Here is a 16,956-nt window from a genome sequence, read left to right on the forward strand (position 1 = left end):
TAATGGAGGTAGGACATTGGAGGAGGATGACCAAGTGAGAAAGAAGCAGGTAGAGGATGAGGGATCAAAGTTGCCTTGTGTTTTAATTGTGAAACATTTTACATAAGCAAGAATACGGATTAATATAATGACCATGCATCCACCACAAAGCTTTTTAAATTTGAGACTATTTTGTTTTAGATCCTAAAGAAATAAAACATTATAAATATAAGTGAGACTCTTGAGTACCTCTCATTTTGTATGAATTTTATTTATACATTAGGGTTTATATTCACATTTATAATCATAATTTCAGTACATTGATGTTTTTTCAAGTATTTTATTTTTTTTATTTAAGTAATCTCTACACCCAACGTGGGGCTCAAACTTACCCAAGATCAGGAGTCATATGCTTCTCCGACTGAGCCTGCCGGGTGCCCCTCAGTACATTGAGTTTTTAACTGCTGTATGTTGTTGTATTTTTTATTTTTATTATTTATTTATTTATTTATTTATTTATTTATATGTTGTTTTAGAGAATGAAAGAATATACTGGACTTTGTTCTTTAGCTAATAAAGATTTAGATTGTTTCCATTGATTTTGTTATTACACCCAGTACTAAAATAAACATTTTTTTTACTTCTCTCTTTGTGTACCTGTGTTAGCGTTTGTCTATGATATATGCTTAGGAGAGGACTGGCTGTGTGTGTACCTTCAGTTTTTGTGTATCTTCTCAGCATTCTTGAGGAGGGGGCCAGCTTGCAGTCCTGCTACAGTACATGAGTCGGGGAGAAATTTGTAGGTGAAAGGAAGGATAAGGAGGGGCACGATGTAGGGCATGATGGGAAAACCAAGTATTTAAAGAACAGAAGACTATCAGTATGGTAAAAGGAGTCTCTTGCGGAAAAAGCAAGCTGTCAATCTCAGCTCTTCATTTTCCTTCTTTTAGATCAGGATTGAGTTTTTATTGAGTTTAAACAAGGCTGTTCTGTCAAGTATGCTGAACAATTTGCTTGATTACACTGTACACTTTTGAATCTGCTGAATGATCCATTACTTACTGGAACGCCATGTGGGAACGAGCAAAATTGAATGACTTTATTTTTACTAGGCCAGGTGAAATTTGAATAATGTGTTATGAAGAGAGGTACACACATCAGCCCTACTCTTCACTTATTTTTCTGTTGAAATGCAGTTGACGTGCAATATTATATTAGTTTCAGGTGTGCAACGTAGTGATTGGACATTTTTTTACATTAGGAAACCCTCACCATAATAAGTTTAATTACCATCCATAACCATATAAAGTTACTACAGTATTATCGAGTATATTCCCCATGCTGTACTTTATATCCCTGTGACTTACTTATTTTGTAACTGGAAGTTATAAGGGCATTCTGTAAATATTTGAGTAAAGAAATAAGTGAGTGAGGGGCACCTGGGGGGCTCAGTTGGTTGAGCATCCAACTTCGGCTCAGGTCATGATCTCGTGGTTCATAGGTTTGAACCCCACATAGGACTCGCTGCTATTGGTGCAGAACCCCCTTCGGATCCTCTACCCCCCCTTTGCCCCTTCCCTACTTGCGCTGTCTCAAAAATAAATAATAAAAACATTAAAAAAAAAGTGGATAAGTTTAGATAAACAGACTTATTTTTAAAAAACTTTATTTTTTTAAGAGAGAGACAGAGAGAGCATGCAAGCAATAGAGAGGAGCACGGAAAGAGAAATTCAAGCAGGCTCCATGCTCTGCACAGAGCCTGATGGAGGACTTTATCTCACAACCCTGGGATCGTGACCTGAGCCAAAATCAAGAGTTGGATGCTCAACCAACTGAGCCACTTAGGTGCCCCTAAATAAACTGACTTCTTTTTTAATGTTTATTTATTTTTGAGACAGAGACAGGGACAAAGAGAGGGAGGCACAGAATCCAAAGTAGGCTCTAGGCTCCAAGCTGTCAGCACAGAGCCTGATATGGGACTTGAACCCATGGACCCTGAGTTCATCACCTGAGCCGAAGTTGGATGCTTAACCAACTGAGCCACCCAGGCACCCCAATAAACTGACTTATTGAGTTCAACTTGATTATACAGTTTTCCTTAAAGTATGAGACCTTCTCTGAATTGTATACTTGGGGTGTACATCATAGTATATATTAATTTTTCTGTATTTTTTAGAAAAATACAATATTTAGAAAATACTGGTAATTGCTAAGACTCTTGCAGGTTATCATACTCTGGATTTGTACAGCATTCTGCTTATACTCTGCTTGTCTCACCCTTTGCCCCATATCACAAGTTTTTGTTTGCTTGCCATCCTCCTGTCCCCCCACTAAATTCTTAAGCTTTTGGAGAAAAGGGACTCTGATTTATTTTATCTTTTCAATTCCCTTTTCTGTGCCCCACTAGTAGACACGAAACAAACAAACAAACAAAAAAAACCCCTTATTGAATGTACCACATTTACTTTGAAAAGATACATAGACTTGGAACATCTGGGTGTCTCAGTAGGTTAAATGTCAACTCTTGATTTCGGCTCCAGGTCATGATCTCATAGTTTATGGGGTTAAGCCCCGAGTTGGGCTCTGCACTGCCAGCATGGAGCCTGCTTAGGATTCTCTCTCTCCCTATCTCTCTGTCCCTCCTCCCATTTGCTCACTCTACTTCTCTCTCAAAATAAATAAACAAAAAAAAAAAAAAAAAAAAAGAAAGAAAAGATACATAAGCTCAGTGGTAAGTAAATAAAAATTTTGACCTAAGAGAAATCATGGTCCTCGTGTATGGATTACCGACAGGGTATTTATTTTTGAATTATTTTGCCCATCACTGTCTTACAGGGTATTCTATAGGTAGTCTGATTACCAAGAAAAAATCATGGTGATCAAATTGTCTTTTTTTTTTTTTGGAGTATTTGTCATCCATGGACATGGGCCAAACAGTGTGTGTGTATTGATGATAACAGCTGTGAGCAAAGTATATTTGATCCCTACCCTCAAGGACCTATGGTCAACAATCTAGTTTAGGAGTCAGTGGACTTTTTCTGTAAAGGGCTGAACAGTAAATGTTTAGACTTTGCGGACCATATGGTCTTGGTTACAGATATTCAACTCTGCCATTGTGGCCCCAAAGTAGCCACTGACAATGCAAGCAAGCGAGAGTGGCTGTGTTCCAATAAAACTTGCTTTACAGGAGCGCCTGGCTGGCTCAGTTGGTAGAACATATGACTGTTGATCTTGGGATTGTGAGTTCAAGACCCATGTTGGACACAGAGCTTACTTTAAAAAAAAACAAAAACAAAAATAAAACTTCATTTACAACAACAGGAGGTAGACTGGATTTGGCCCATGGGCTATAGTTTGCTGACTCGATCTAATTCATTTGTTTCTTGGTCTCTGTTTCTGTTTCACTCCTATATCCACAGCAGTAATTTTCATATTTTCAATGTAGTTTTCAGTGGCTTACATGCCACAACTAGCAAAGTGAGATTGTTGAAGAACTTGATCTCATACAAATGACTGAAGCTAATTCTTTTTTTTTTTTTTTTTTAAACTCATTTACCCAGGACATTTTATTTCCTTACATCAAAGAAAATGTTAAAGAGTATCTGCAGACACATTGGGAAGAAGAGGAGTGCCAGCAGGATGTCAATCTTCTGAGGAAACAGGTTGGGACACTTCTCTTCCATTGCTTCCACATTCCCAAGTGTCTGAGAATTGAGGATGCCTGGAGACTTAGAATGCGCTCTGAGCATATTGTAAAAGAAGCTCTCTGGGCTCGCAGGGCATGGCAGTTGCAGTGACTTGCCTGCTTAGGAATTCACAGTACATAATTAAACAGGCAGATCATGGCAGTTCATTGTCTCTACAGTTGCTTCTCTCTGGAGCTATTCCAAAAGCATAAAAATGTCATGTATTTTTAAAACGAAGCTTTTTCTGGGTAGTGTGTAAAAGGTTTTGTGCTGTCTTGTCACATTTTTCATTAATGTCTCCCAGTGACAGCACCTCAGCACCTCATTCTTCACTCTCTTCTGCCTCTTGGTAGGAGCCGTGCCGCCCTCCGCACAGTCCTCCTCGGGCTTCACATCCACATCCTCTAGACCTGTCTCCCTGCTCATGGGCCAGCGTCTGTCTCTTGTGGTACTCTGCTCTATTCTGCCTCCAGTTTACAGTCCGTTTTTCCCTTCCACATTGTGGAACTGGGAAAGAACTGATTTTTTCCTTTCTTTCTCTCTTTTTATTTTATTTATTTATTTATTTATTTATTTTTATTTTATTTTTATTGTCTTGAAAAGTTAAAAATTCCTTAATTTTTTTTTTCCTGGTACCAGTACCACAATTTACAGGGCAATATACCTGATGTAATGAAAAGAAAAAGACAAAGCTACAACAGAAAGAAGACCTCAGGAATACACATCTAATTGACACTACATTGCATTAATCAATAGCTGCACTTTTTGCCAACTGTGGCTATGACCGTCCTGAACAAGAAGGGTTTCCTGTTGAAGCTGCAGGAACTTTTCTGACTATGGAGCGTCGTTCCTTCTGTGGCAGATTTTTATAGTTCCTCTAATGCATTTGGGACGACTGTCTCAAAGTAACCTGAAGCTTTCCTGACAACTCGCTCTCTCTCCTGCTGAGAACTGTAGCCCTTCTGAAAATTTTTAGAACCTTCTGCTACCGCATCTACCACTTCCACCACCAGATCCATAACCACCACCTTAGGGACTACCCGAGCTTCTTCCACCAAAACCGCCCCCCTTCATGGGTCTGTAATTTGATTGCTGTTGTCCCCTATAATTTCCAAAATCGTTACAGTTCCCACCACCACCATACTTACCACCTCCAAAATTTCCTCCTTCATTGTAACGGTCATATCCGCCACCACCGCCACCATATCCACCTCCTTGGTTTCCATATCCTGGTCCACCACCACCATAGCCTCCTCCACCTCTAGAACCAGGACCACCACCATAGTTGCCACCATCACCTCCAAAACCATTATATCCACCATCACCTCCTCCATAACTACCCCTGCTGCCACCACCTCCACCACCATAGCCTCCTCTTCCACCAGAGTTTCCACCACGGCCAAAGTTACCACCACCTCCCAAGTTTCCTCCACAACCCATAAAGTTGCCAGATCCACCTCCACGACCTCTTTGCGATCCAGCAGACCGCATTTCTTGTTTGGAAAGGGCCTTTTCCACTTCACAGTTATGCCCATTAATTGTGTGGTATTTCTGAACAACAGTTGTATCAATTGTATCAGAAGTTACAAAAGCAAATCCTCTCTTTGTTCCACTCTGCCTGTCCTCCATAACTTCTGTGGTTTCCATCTTGCCATAGTTTTCAAAGTAGTGTCTCAAATTATATTCTTCTGTATCTTCTTTAATACCACCAACGAAAATTTTCTTCACGGTTAGATGGGTGCCAGGCTTTACAGAATCCTCTTTAGAAACAGTTCTCTTTGGTTCCACTACATGCCCATCAACCTTGTGTGGTCGAGCACACATTGCTACATCCACCTTCTCCACACAAGAGTAAGTCACAAAACCGAAACCTCTGGGACATTTTGTTTGGGGGTCTCTCATCACCACACAGTCTGTAAGTGTGCCCCATTTTTCACAATTTTCTCTTAAACCATCATCTGTAGTTTCAAAGCTGAAACCACCAATAAACAGTTTTCTCAACTGCTCTAGTTTTCTCAACTGCTCTAGTTCCTTTGGATCATGGCCCTCCTCCCCCTGGTGGTAGCAGTGACGGACAGAGTTGGGCTGGGGGCGACTGGGCGGCGGTTTTACCTCCATTTTGAGACCAGACTCGCCTCTTCCAACTTAAGTTCAATATGGGACTCTTTCTTTTTCAAACGTTTATTTATTTGAGAGAGAGAGCACACGCACACGCACACGAGGGGGGGGCAGGGGGAGCAAAATGAGGGAGACCGAGGATCCAAAGTAGGCCCTGCATTGAGAGCAGAGAGCCCGATGTGGGGCTGTAACACAAACTGTGAGATCATGACCTGAGCTGAAAGCAAACGTTTAACCTCCTGAGCCACCCAGCCACCCCTCTGTTGTTGCTGCTTTTTTTTTTTCCTTATTAAAATTGCCTCAGTGGCAAAGATCTTATAGGCTGTGCAGGGTGAACTCTGGCAGTTACTTTCTAGTTGGTTTTCTACATCGGGCAATGTGGAACGCTCTGGAAATGTTTTAATGGTTGAATTTGGGATTGGACGTACAGTCCCTTCCTTGGGGCCGCGGAGTATTTGGGTTTGTTAAATATTCTAGATAACTCAGGGTTCGTCTGAAACTCCCCTCCCTCAGCTTTGTCTTGTCTTACAACTCTTGTTGTTGAAACATACATACATATTCCCCCATTGTAGTGTATAAATCATTGGAATATGCTTACTCACAGTCATTGTTCTAAATAGCTGTTAGGGTTTTGTTGTGTTTTTTTTTGCAAAGAAAAAATTCCTTTCATATTGACAGATACTGAAAAAGAACCAACCCCAGACATTGCTTTGCTAGCTTCTTTTCATTGAATTCCAGGCAGAAATGGATTTTGTTGAGATTTTGTTTCTTCCTCAGTTCATTATAGTGCAGAAAAAATGATCAGATGTAATTAAAGTCCTGGTTTGTTGATCCCAGTAAGTGAATCAACACACTGGGTCTTACCGTATATCATTTTATACCATTATATGCTGTGTCTTTTCTCATGTACAACATGCCTCTTGATTTAAATTTCAGCTTTAACAATATAGGAAAGGTAATGTAAATTCATTCATTAGAATCCACTTTTCCTTTAGGAATCGTTCACTATCCTCCTCCAAAGTGTAAGACACTTTAATTTGTCACAGTGCTAGGTGCTAATAATGATAGTTGGAGAAAATTGTTCAGCTTGGTTTTCAGGTCTCATTTTAAGTGATCTTTTTAAAAATAAGTCCGAACCAAACGTCTTGTTTACAACTTCAAGGCTGAAGAGGATTCCCACCTGGATGGGGCTGTTCCCATCCCTGCTGCATCTGGGAATGGAGCGGATGACCTGCAGCAGATGATCCAGGCCGTGGTGGATAATGTGTGCTGGCAGATGTCTCTGGATCGAAAGACCACGGCGCTGAAACAGCTGCAGGGCCACATGTGGAGGGCGGCTTTTGCAGCTGGGCGCATGAAAGCAGAGTATGTAACTCAAAACATTTCACCAGCCCCAAAACCGAATGCATTTTCCACTAGTCCTCTCTGTCCAGTGTTGGTTGTGTGATTCATAAAATAGATAAAGTCAACATTCTTTTTATTTTAACAAGTGAGGGTTGTTTTGTTTGTTTCAGAGCCGGGGGAAAGCGTTCCATCCGGCTAAATTCCCCAGACCAGCATGCCTGGCTTTGTGGGATGGCCGAAGGACTTTTTATCCCAGTGTAAAACAGCTTCCTAGAAGATGGTGACTTCCTTGAACTAAGTCCTGTTTGATCCTTAGCATACGAGTGGCGGCACTGTCGGGCTATGTCTCAGGACCATTCAATCACTTGCTTTCTGCTCTGTTAGAGGAGAAAGATGGGTGCCATTATTTACGTGTTACTTTGGGGTTACTCAGGGTGTTAGGAGTACCACCCTGACTGGAGTCTTGGCTGTGGTGTTCTGGGAGTGCTCCTGCCAAAGGAGACTGGGAGTCCTGTATTGCTCAGAAATTCTTTTTTTTTTTCTTTTCAATATTTTTAAGTAATCTCTACATCCGATATGGGGCTGAAACTTAGAACCTTAAGAGCAAGAAGCTCATGCTCTACTGACTGAACCAGCCAGGCACCCTGATAAATTCTTTTTTATTTTTAAGTTTATTTATTTTGAGAGACAGCGAGAACGGGGGAGGGGCAGAGAGAGGGAGAGAAAGAATCCCAGGCAGGCTCCACACTGTCAGTATGGAGGCAGATTTGGGGCTTGAACCCACGAACCATGAGATCATGAGTTGAACTGAAATCAAGAGTCAGACGCTCAACTGACTGAGCTACCCAGGCGCCCAAGAAATTCTTAGACGCTGCCAACTAAGGGTTTTAGGCCATTGCCTGATGTAAACCCTAAGATCCAAGTCTACTTCTAGCTGTTGTATTTCTTTTGTTTTTCTGTCAAATGAGATACCATTCCTTTATGTACTTTACAAGGGGCTTCCACTTTTTAAAGGCTGCATTAGAATTTCCAGATAGCCCGGGGAGCCTGGGTGGCTCAGTCGGTTAAGGGTCCAACTTTGGCTCAGGTCATGATCTCACAGTTTGTGGGTTTGAGCCCTGCGTCGGGCTCTGTGCTGACAGCTCAGAGCCTGGAGCCTGCTTCTGATTCTGTGTCTCCCTCTCTGTCTGCCTCTCCCCTGCTCATGCTGTCTCTTTCTGTCTCTCAAAAACAAATGTAAAAAAAAAATTTTTTTTTTTTAAATAAAAAATAAAAAAAAAAAAGAATTTCCAGATCGGCCAATGATCTGGGAATGTCTGCTGGTTCACTTTGTAAAACACAAGAGTGGAGCCAGGAGAGAATGCTTGAAGTAGTTAGTCCTTTCTTCTCTTGGTCTGGTTTCCTTAATTATAGAACCAGAGACGTGAAATAAGTTCTCTTAGACTTCTAAGCCCTGCATTGGCAACGTGTCTCTAGGAGACAGAAATCCTGTCTCTAGGAGTATAAAGTAATGCACAAAGTAACCCATAATTATGTATACTGGTTTTGAACTAGTTGATCTCTTTCCTTCAATTAGTATTACATATTAAGCTGTTTTATCCAGTAGGAGACTTCTCTGACATTTTCCAGTTAATCTTTTAGAGATGACTGGTTCCACATTCCAAGTTCCTTGTGGTTCTCTTTGCACCTATTTCCTGCGATATTATTTCCACCACCAGATAGGGAAGACCTTGTGGAACGGGTAAGCAGGACTTAGTGTCAGGAATCAAAAGCTAGACACTGCTGACCTGCTAATGTGAGATGGTACAAGTCTCTTAACTGGTTTATTTTGTAATTTTTTTTCTATAGAGTAAAACTTTAGGTTTTCTTAGTTCTCAAGAAGTGAAGTTCCATTTTCTAGCTGATCAGATATTAATAGCTTTGAACCCACAAATGTTTTTCTTTTAATTGTTTGGAAGCACATCTTTTTAAAGGCATTGCCATGCTTTGTGAAGACACACTGGGCATAATTTAACCTTTTCTTGTCATGGATTACATCAAAGATTCCATGATTGTTATTTGCTTTTTGGAGTTCCTTGGGAACTTTAAAAAACACTGTTATTTCATCCCTTATTTGTAATCACTTTTTACTGTCATTAGTGTGGCTGTCTGCCCAAAACTGTCCTCTCCACCTAAGTTGTTGGTTCTAATCCACTGTGATCCTGAATCTCCAGTGACAAGCTTATCAGACCGGACTCGGAGTCTCTTGGAGGTGCTTCTCATGGGCACAAATAGAGAAACTTGTTCCAACTATTTTGCCTGGTTTTCATTTGGTTGAATAATGTGTTCCCTCACTTGACCTTGGTGGTCTTCCCTCCAGGTTCTTTGAAGATGTAGTTCCAGCAGTCAGGAAATGGAGAGAGGCTGGAATGAAGGTGTATATCTATTCTTCAGGGAGTGTAGAGGCCCAGAAGCTATTATTTGGGCATTCTACAGAGGGAGATATTCTTGAGGTAGGTTAACTGAGGTAGGTTACTTTGTTTTTTGACACTATCAAAGCATGAAATAAAGAATCTTAAAGGAATATTCTACAGTTATAAGCTAAATCAACAATCAGATCATTGCATGCATATATGCTAAGCGGGTGGTAAAGAGACGTGGATAAACTGGAGAATACATTTGAGGGAAGGATAAACTGTTTCTGTGGAGCCAGTCTTGGCATTGGAGGTTCTTAAGCTATTGTGAATAATGATCACCTGGGAGTCTGTTAAAAGTGTAGATCCCTGGGCCATGCTTCCTAGCAGATCTGAATTGGCAGGTCTGGGATGGGGTCAGGAATATATAAATGTATATTATATATAGATGTATATGTAATACAGCTAATAAAATAGGAGCTGGCTTATAAATCAGCTACCTTGCCAACATCAGAAAATTGTCAACTCAGAGGACACTAATGGCCCGCTTCTTTTGGTTGTTTAAAGTCAGGTAAGTGGTCCATAGTGGCACATACCCCATCCAAACACATGCACACATAAACTTCTTTCATGAAGCAGAGTGCAGTGTGGGTTCATTTGCTTCTGGCGATTTGGAGAGACATTTCAGAAATTTCATTCTCTGTAAGAGAGACCTGGGCATGTTATTGAAGAGTGATACGTGCAGGCCACCTATTACGTTTCTTGTAGATGAGACAATTCCTGCCGGCTCCTGTGTCCCACCATCCCTACACCTTCTGGAGGATACGGTGGTCAGTGGAAGAAGGCAGGGCGTTTAGGACCTGAAAAAGAAATGCCAGCTAACCAAATACAGGCCGAATGTAGTGATATATAGTAGGTCATCCAGCCAGCTATCTTTTAAACAAGTATTCATTGAGTCTCTACTATGCACAGAGAATACTTTGGCTTTGGAGATTGTCATATTCTCATTTTAGTACTTCCCTGTGTTTTAGTTTAAATCAAATATTAAGTCAGGAATAAAACCCGTGCATTATTGGTGTACAGATATCTGTATCTCTGAATACAGATGTAAACTACCGTTTTGCTCTCTCTAGTGGAACAGACATTAAGGTGATACTAGATAAGACACAGTAATTACTGAATTCAATAATAAAAAAGTACTATGAGGCAGACTTGAGAAAGAAAGAAAATCTATAAAACCGATCTTAACTTTTTAAAAGTTTTAAAAAATCATAGTATTAATATTCCTTAATTTGTCTTTGAGTGTTGTTAGGCTTGTTTTTAGTTTGTGAAAAGTTCTGACAATATTCAAAGTATCACATAATAGCTGATCCTAAATGTGGACTTATTTTGGTTCATGTTAGTTAAATAAGCAAGTTACATATTTTGATCCCAGTTATCTTTAAGAAGGAAGGATATATATACTAGCTCTTGGGTAGAATTTCAAAATGTAAAAAATGAAAGTTTCTTAAAAGTTAAGTAACAGCTTATTAGTGAGACAGGTTAGAGAGATCTATTCATTCTGGGATCAGAGGACAGTGTTCAGGACCTGTCATCAGGAGTGAAACCCAGTCCAATAAGTAGTTTTTGAGTATAAATGGGGTTTTAAGGATAGAAAGTAGGGCATGTGTGTTTTAAAAGATTTTGGATATAAAATTAATGCTTCTCAAAGAAAACTAAGTAAATTAAAACATGATCTTATATACATTGAATTGTTTACTTCTTCCAAATGTTTATTTCTATAAAATCTTACCTTATGTTTTCTTTCTGTAGCCTCCATAAGGCTTTCAGGGATTATTTACTGAGGGGACGAAATCGCTATGATTGTTACGTATCTCCGAGAAAATGGAAAGACAAAGGAGTTGGGTTGCAAGTGTATTTATGACGTCAGTCTTTTCTTTCCCTTTGTGCAGCTTGTTGATGGTCACTTTGATACCAAGATTGGACACAAAGTGGAGAGTGAGAGTTACCGAAAGATTGCAAACAGCATTGGGTGCTCAACCAACAACATCTTGTTTTTGACAGATGTTACTCTAGGTGAGTGATTGGACTCCTTTTTTTTTTTTTTTTTTTTTGACAGAGAGAGAGAAAGCACATGCATGCATGAGACAGGGGGCAGGGCTGTGGTTAGGAGAGGGGGAGAAAGAGAATCCCAAGCAGGCTTCTCACTGTCAGCTCAGAGCCTGATGTGGGGCTCGAACTGTCAAACCGTGAGAGATCATGACCTGAGCCAAAATCAAGAGTTAAGACACTTAACCGGCTGAACTCCCCAGGTGCCCCGAGTAATCGGACTTCTTCTGTTGTATACTCCAGGGTAAGTGCTGGGCCTGGCACTGCAAACATGTGGCCTCTGTAAAGGAAGTTTGTGTGGATGGGGCGCCTGGGTGGCGCAGTCGGTTAAGCGTCCGACTTCAGCCAGGTCACGATCTCGCGGTCCGTGAGTTCGAGCCCCGTGTCAGGCTCTGGGCTGATGGCTCAGAGCCTGGAGCCTGCTTCCGATTCTGTGTTTCCCTCTCTCTCTGCCCCTCCCCCGTTCATGCTCTGTCTCTCTCTGTCCCAAAAATAAATAAACGTTGAAAAAAAAAAAAAAAAAAGAAAGTTTGTGTGGATCCTCGAAAAATGAAACAGGTTTATAAAAGGGAGCAGTGAATCAAATGACCCATGTTTCTCTCCATTTACCCTTCCTTGGGGGTTATGCGTGGGCAAGTGGTACTGGAAAGACTAGATCTTCTCACTGTAACTCTTATCCATGGTCTCCCACCCATCCTTCTGTATATACACACACATGGATGAAACGGCAAAATAACAAAGGACAACTTAAGGGGTGTCACTGGGTGATGGAGCATGCAGACACGAGTATGAGGGTAGGTGCGTGGTGAGGGACATCAGCTTACAGTAGACGTGATCATATGTATTTAACAGCCCTGAGATGAGCTATGCACACTCAGAAAAATACCAAAAAAAGAAACAAAAAGCTAGAGGGGAGGAGAACTCTGAATGGTTTGAGAGCTTTTGTGTCATTCTTGTTCCAGTTGATAAGCACTCCCCCCTGGTGACTAGGAGCCTCCTCTCCACCTTCCCTCAGGTGACCCCAGTCCCCAGGCACCCGTCATGCTCTGAACCTCAGGACTTTCTTGGCGTGATCCACCTGTTTAAAGATACACATCTTGGGGCGCCTGGGTGGCGCAGTCGGTTAAGCTTCCGACTTCAGCCAGGTCACGATCTCGCGGTCCGTGAGTTCGAGCCCCGCGTCGGGCTCTGGGCTGATGGCTCAGAGCCTGGAGCCTGTTTCCGATTCTGTGTCTCCCTCTCTCTCTGCCCCTCCCCCGTTCATGCTCTGTCTCTCTCTGTCCCAAAAATAAATAAATGTTGAAAAAAAAAATTTAAAAAAAAAAAAAATAAAGATACACATCTTTTTTACCCATTATAATAGTACTTTATTATATGGGGTACGTTAGCCAGATGCATTATTATTTTAAGGATTGAATCCACGTAACAGTATATACTGTACCGTACTGGTAATATAAGTGACTTCAAGAGTACTTTGGGTCAGAATAGAAAGCTCACGCTCCAGTTTCTGTGTACGAATGTAGATCCTCTAGAGATTTACAGAAGGAAACAGTAGTGAATGAGGAAACAAGCAGTGGCAGGTGAAGAGATAGTGGGTGCTGGGGGAAGGTTGGTCTCTGGTTGTTCTGTGAAAGCCTCTGCTTGGTAAGACTTGCCCGGACGCCTTCACCTGGTGCCAGCTGTTGATTGCATGCTCATTGTCCTTAGAGTTTGTGCGTCTTCCAGGGGGCCTAATTTTGGTGTGTTTATAATTGCACCTGTATTTGAGGGCAGTTTTTTTTTTTTTTTTTAAGATTTATTTATTTTTGAGAGAGAGAGTACAAGTGGGGAAGGGCAAAGAGAGAGGGAGGACAGGATCCAAAGCGGGCTCCGCACTGACAGCAGTGAGCCAGATGCGGGGCTCGAACTCATGAGCCGCAAGATCGTGACCTGAGGTGAAGTCGGACGCTCAACTGACTGAGCCACCCAGGTGCCCCATCTTTTTTTTTTTTTTAATTTTTTTTATCTTTGAGAGAGAGAGAGAGAGCCTGAGCGGGGGGGGCGGGAGGGGGGGGACAGAAGATCTGAAACAGGCTCCCTCGCTGATAGCTGTGAGTCTGATGCAGAACTTGAAACTCATGAGCCTTGAGATGATCTGAGCTGAAGTCAGATGCTCAACCGACTGAGACACCCCAGGTGCCCCAAGGGCAGTTCTTTATATTTGTTTCTTCTGTTTACCTTGGATTGGAAGTTTCATCTTCCGTTTATCCCCAGAACAAGACTTTATGTATTGTGTGGCTGCCCTGACACACTGTTCCCCAGCAGGCTGGGAAGGGTGTCAGGGAGAAGAGGTGCAGGGCTGGGTGCTCTCTTGCCTAGTTGGCTCCGTGTGACTCCAGAGCCCCTCGGCGTCAGCTACAGTAGTCTGCAGGCCAAATCCCTCTCTCTAGTCCTTCGAGAACCCCCCACCCACTAGGACTTTCAGGCCAAATCCCTCTCTCTAGTCCTTCGAGAACCCCCCACCCACTAGGACTTTCAGAGATAGGGCCCAAAGGCAAACCCAAGCTGCTGACAGAGGTATCTTAGCAGAAGTGTGTATGAACTGTATTCTCTCTCTGCTGCCGACCCTCCAGCTTTTGGTCTGTTCTGTTAGGCAAGAGTTACAGGTATCTAAGCAAGTACTAATTTGCTAAGCAGTTAAAAAAAAATCCTAACCAGCGTAGATCACATATAATGCCTTCCAAAAGTTATAATAATGCTTTCTAGAGAAAGAGGAACTTAATTTTACCTAACATGCGGTAGACATTTAGTAATTGTTAATATTTCTGTTAAATTTTAAGCCTTGGTGAATGTAGACTGAAATTTTGATCCAGGTGGATGGTACCAGATCACAGCCATTTGTTATCTCGAGTTTGAAAACTCAGCAGATGTGGGGATCAGCCCCTGTCTTGCATATCCTGGCTTGGGTCAGTTCAAAGTCCAAGGGTTCCTACAAACTGTTGTCTTGTTTTTCCCTATCCTGGAAAACTTTACATTTACTGCTTGACTGCACCGAGGGAGAAGAGAGACAGATGTTTCAACGTTTGCTGTGTAACTAGGTAGCCAGGCCACATAAATGTACCATCGACAAGTATCAACCTTGATAACAGCCATTTTACCCAGTTTCTCCCCCCGGACTATAAATATACTATAAATATTCGCCTATCTTATTTCTGTACAGAAACTTCTTCCGATTTAAAGTTATGATTTACCTTCTTTTAAGAATGGCTTTTGGGGACTTAGAGTGGTGGGATGGGGAGGTTGCTCTACTGTCTACACAGGTTAAGGGTATGAAAGCCAGCAGTTTCTGTGAGGAATGATAATTTGAATACCTTTTATTTTGCTTTGTTCCTTATAGAAAGGAGATAGGCCCTGCTCTGCTGAGGTTAGCTGGTTTAATCTGTGAATTGCTTTTCTGTCATTCATATACATGAATGGTTTGCCTTCTATTTAATTTCCTAGCAGTTTGGATGATAAGTTTCTGCCGGCTTAGCATCAGAGATGTGCTTTGTGGCTGGAGCTCCGCATGGAGTCTGTCTCGAGCATTCTGGGATTGAATGTGTTATGATCCCCAGACTTTGCCCCCTCCCTCACTTTATGGTTACTATTAATAATTATAATCCCTGCCCTAGTAAGATCACATACAGGTTCTTCATAGTCTTGTCTGTAGCCACATTTTTTTTCTAGTTGTTATCATAGTACATCTATAATTTTATGTCTTTTCTCTTTTCACTGAAGCGATTTCCTTAGGCTGCAGTCCCAGAAACTATTCTTAACTTTAGCGAATAGAGATAATCCCCAAGTTGGCCTCAAAACAAAATTGACTTTCTCCAAGGCCTCCGCACGGAGGTTTTGTTCTTGTCCCTCATCTTCTGCCAGCTCCACACCCAGTGAAGCAGTAGGGCCAGAACTGGGCTCATGTGTAGCTGGGATGCGGCCAGGCAGCTGGCTGCTTGCCTTGTTCTTTTCTGTTATTTCTGATCCTGTGTTTTTGGTACCACATGCCCAGACTCCACTGCCAAGACAGAATGGAAGACTAACTATTTGGTATCCCAAATAACATCCAAGTATGAAAAAGAGACCCTGAAAGGCTTTTTCCTCTTGGAGGAAAGGAAGGAGGCCCAGGGTTTCAAGTCAATATTGTGCCAACAGGGCAAACAGATGCACAAGGACAACACTTGCCCCGTGGTGATGCCGGTAAGAGGCTGAATGTGCAAAAGTCATTGGCTAGTGTCAGGTCCCACGTGGATCGTGGATTGTGATGGCTCAACTCAGTTGAGATCCTGGGTTGCTAGTCAAGAGGAAAGCTTTGCTTGAGGCAGTCAGGCTGGGAACTGGGGGTGAAGGGGTCTGCAGAGTTTGCCTGAGGATGGGATTTCCACACGAAGAGGGGATTGTTGAGCACTTCGTTTGCTCTGGGAAGTGACAGCCCTTTCACAGGAAGAGCAGAAGCTGGACATGGAAGAGATGGCTCTGCCCCATTCACTCCCTCTGGGAGCTTCTAACCTCGCTCTGCACTGTTGCCCTGTAACCCATTTTGATGGTGCAACTGTTTTCCAAATGATAGGAAATGACTGTGGTTTCGTATTACATCAAATCTAAACTCAATAGAATGTGTTTCAGATTCTTCACCAGTTTTGCTCTGTCTGACCTGTGTGCTGTCTCCCACACTCACTCGCTCTGTTCTTCCAATATACATGGCTTTATGTCTGCCCAGAATGCCTCCTCTCTTGCCAGTTTTCTTTCCTTGAGACTTCTGATCAAAACTTACCCTGTGTGCTCAGAAGTCAGTCATTTGTTAAATTGCAGATCCTAATTCAGTAGTTCCATGTTGGGGACTTGAGATTCTGCATTTCTAACAAGCTTCCAGCTGGTTGCCCCAACTATAAGTACATAGACCACACTTGGAGTAGTATTGCTCTAGAGCAGGAGTTGGCAAGCTTGCTCCGTAAAGGGCCAGTAGTATATTTTAGGCTTTGCAGGCCCTACAGCCTTTGTTTCTACTCTTAAAACTCTGTCCTGGGAGTGGAAAAGCAGCCATAGACAATGCACGAATGAATGGGCATGGCTGTGTTCTAATAAAACTTTATTTACAGAAGTAGGTGGTAGGTCATAATTTTTTCGCCCTTGTTCTAGAGCAGAGACCATAGAGTCAGGTTGACACTTTGAAACATTAGCTCTGCCACTTGCTAGCTCTCACTTTCCGTGTCTGTAGAATAGGGATAGTAATACTACCTACCTCAGGGTTGTTGTGAAGATTTAAATGAGAATGGGAGCTGCATGAAGACAGGAGCTTTGTTTTGTTCATA

General features: G+C 42.0%; 2 protein-coding genes across 2 annotated transcripts in view; one reads left to right on the forward strand and one right to left on the reverse strand.

Moving 5' to 3' along the window:
* ENOPH1 (enolase-phosphatase 1) overlaps positions 1 to 16,956 on the forward strand; it is a 37,363-nt gene that overhangs the window by 18,381 nt on the left and 2,026 nt on the right. The window contains exons 2-5 of the mRNA XM_047090777.1: positions 3,540 to 3,641; positions 6,946 to 7,148; positions 9,487 to 9,619; positions 11,473 to 11,596. Coding sequence (XP_046946733.1) covers positions 3,540 to 3,641; positions 6,946 to 7,148; positions 9,487 to 9,619; positions 11,473 to 11,596 — 562 coding nt within the window. The remainder of the gene's footprint in view (positions 1 to 3,539; positions 3,642 to 6,945; positions 7,149 to 9,486; positions 9,620 to 11,472; positions 11,597 to 16,956) is intronic.
* LOC124520130 (heterogeneous nuclear ribonucleoprotein A3-like) lies at positions 4,695 to 5,783 on the reverse strand. The gene has a single exon (XM_047090776.1). It carries the CDS (start codon positions 5,781 to 5,783, stop codon positions 4,695 to 4,697), a length of 1,089 nt encoding a protein of 362 aa, XP_046946732.1.

Source organism: Lynx rufus, unplaced genomic scaffold (genome assembly GCF_022079265.1).
Source record: "Lynx rufus isolate CCGP_SWC_20201006 ecotype Redwood Valley unplaced genomic scaffold, mLynRuf1.p SCAF_3, whole genome shotgun sequence".
Taxonomy (NCBI): domain Eukaryota; kingdom Metazoa; phylum Chordata; class Mammalia; order Carnivora; family Felidae; genus Lynx; species Lynx rufus.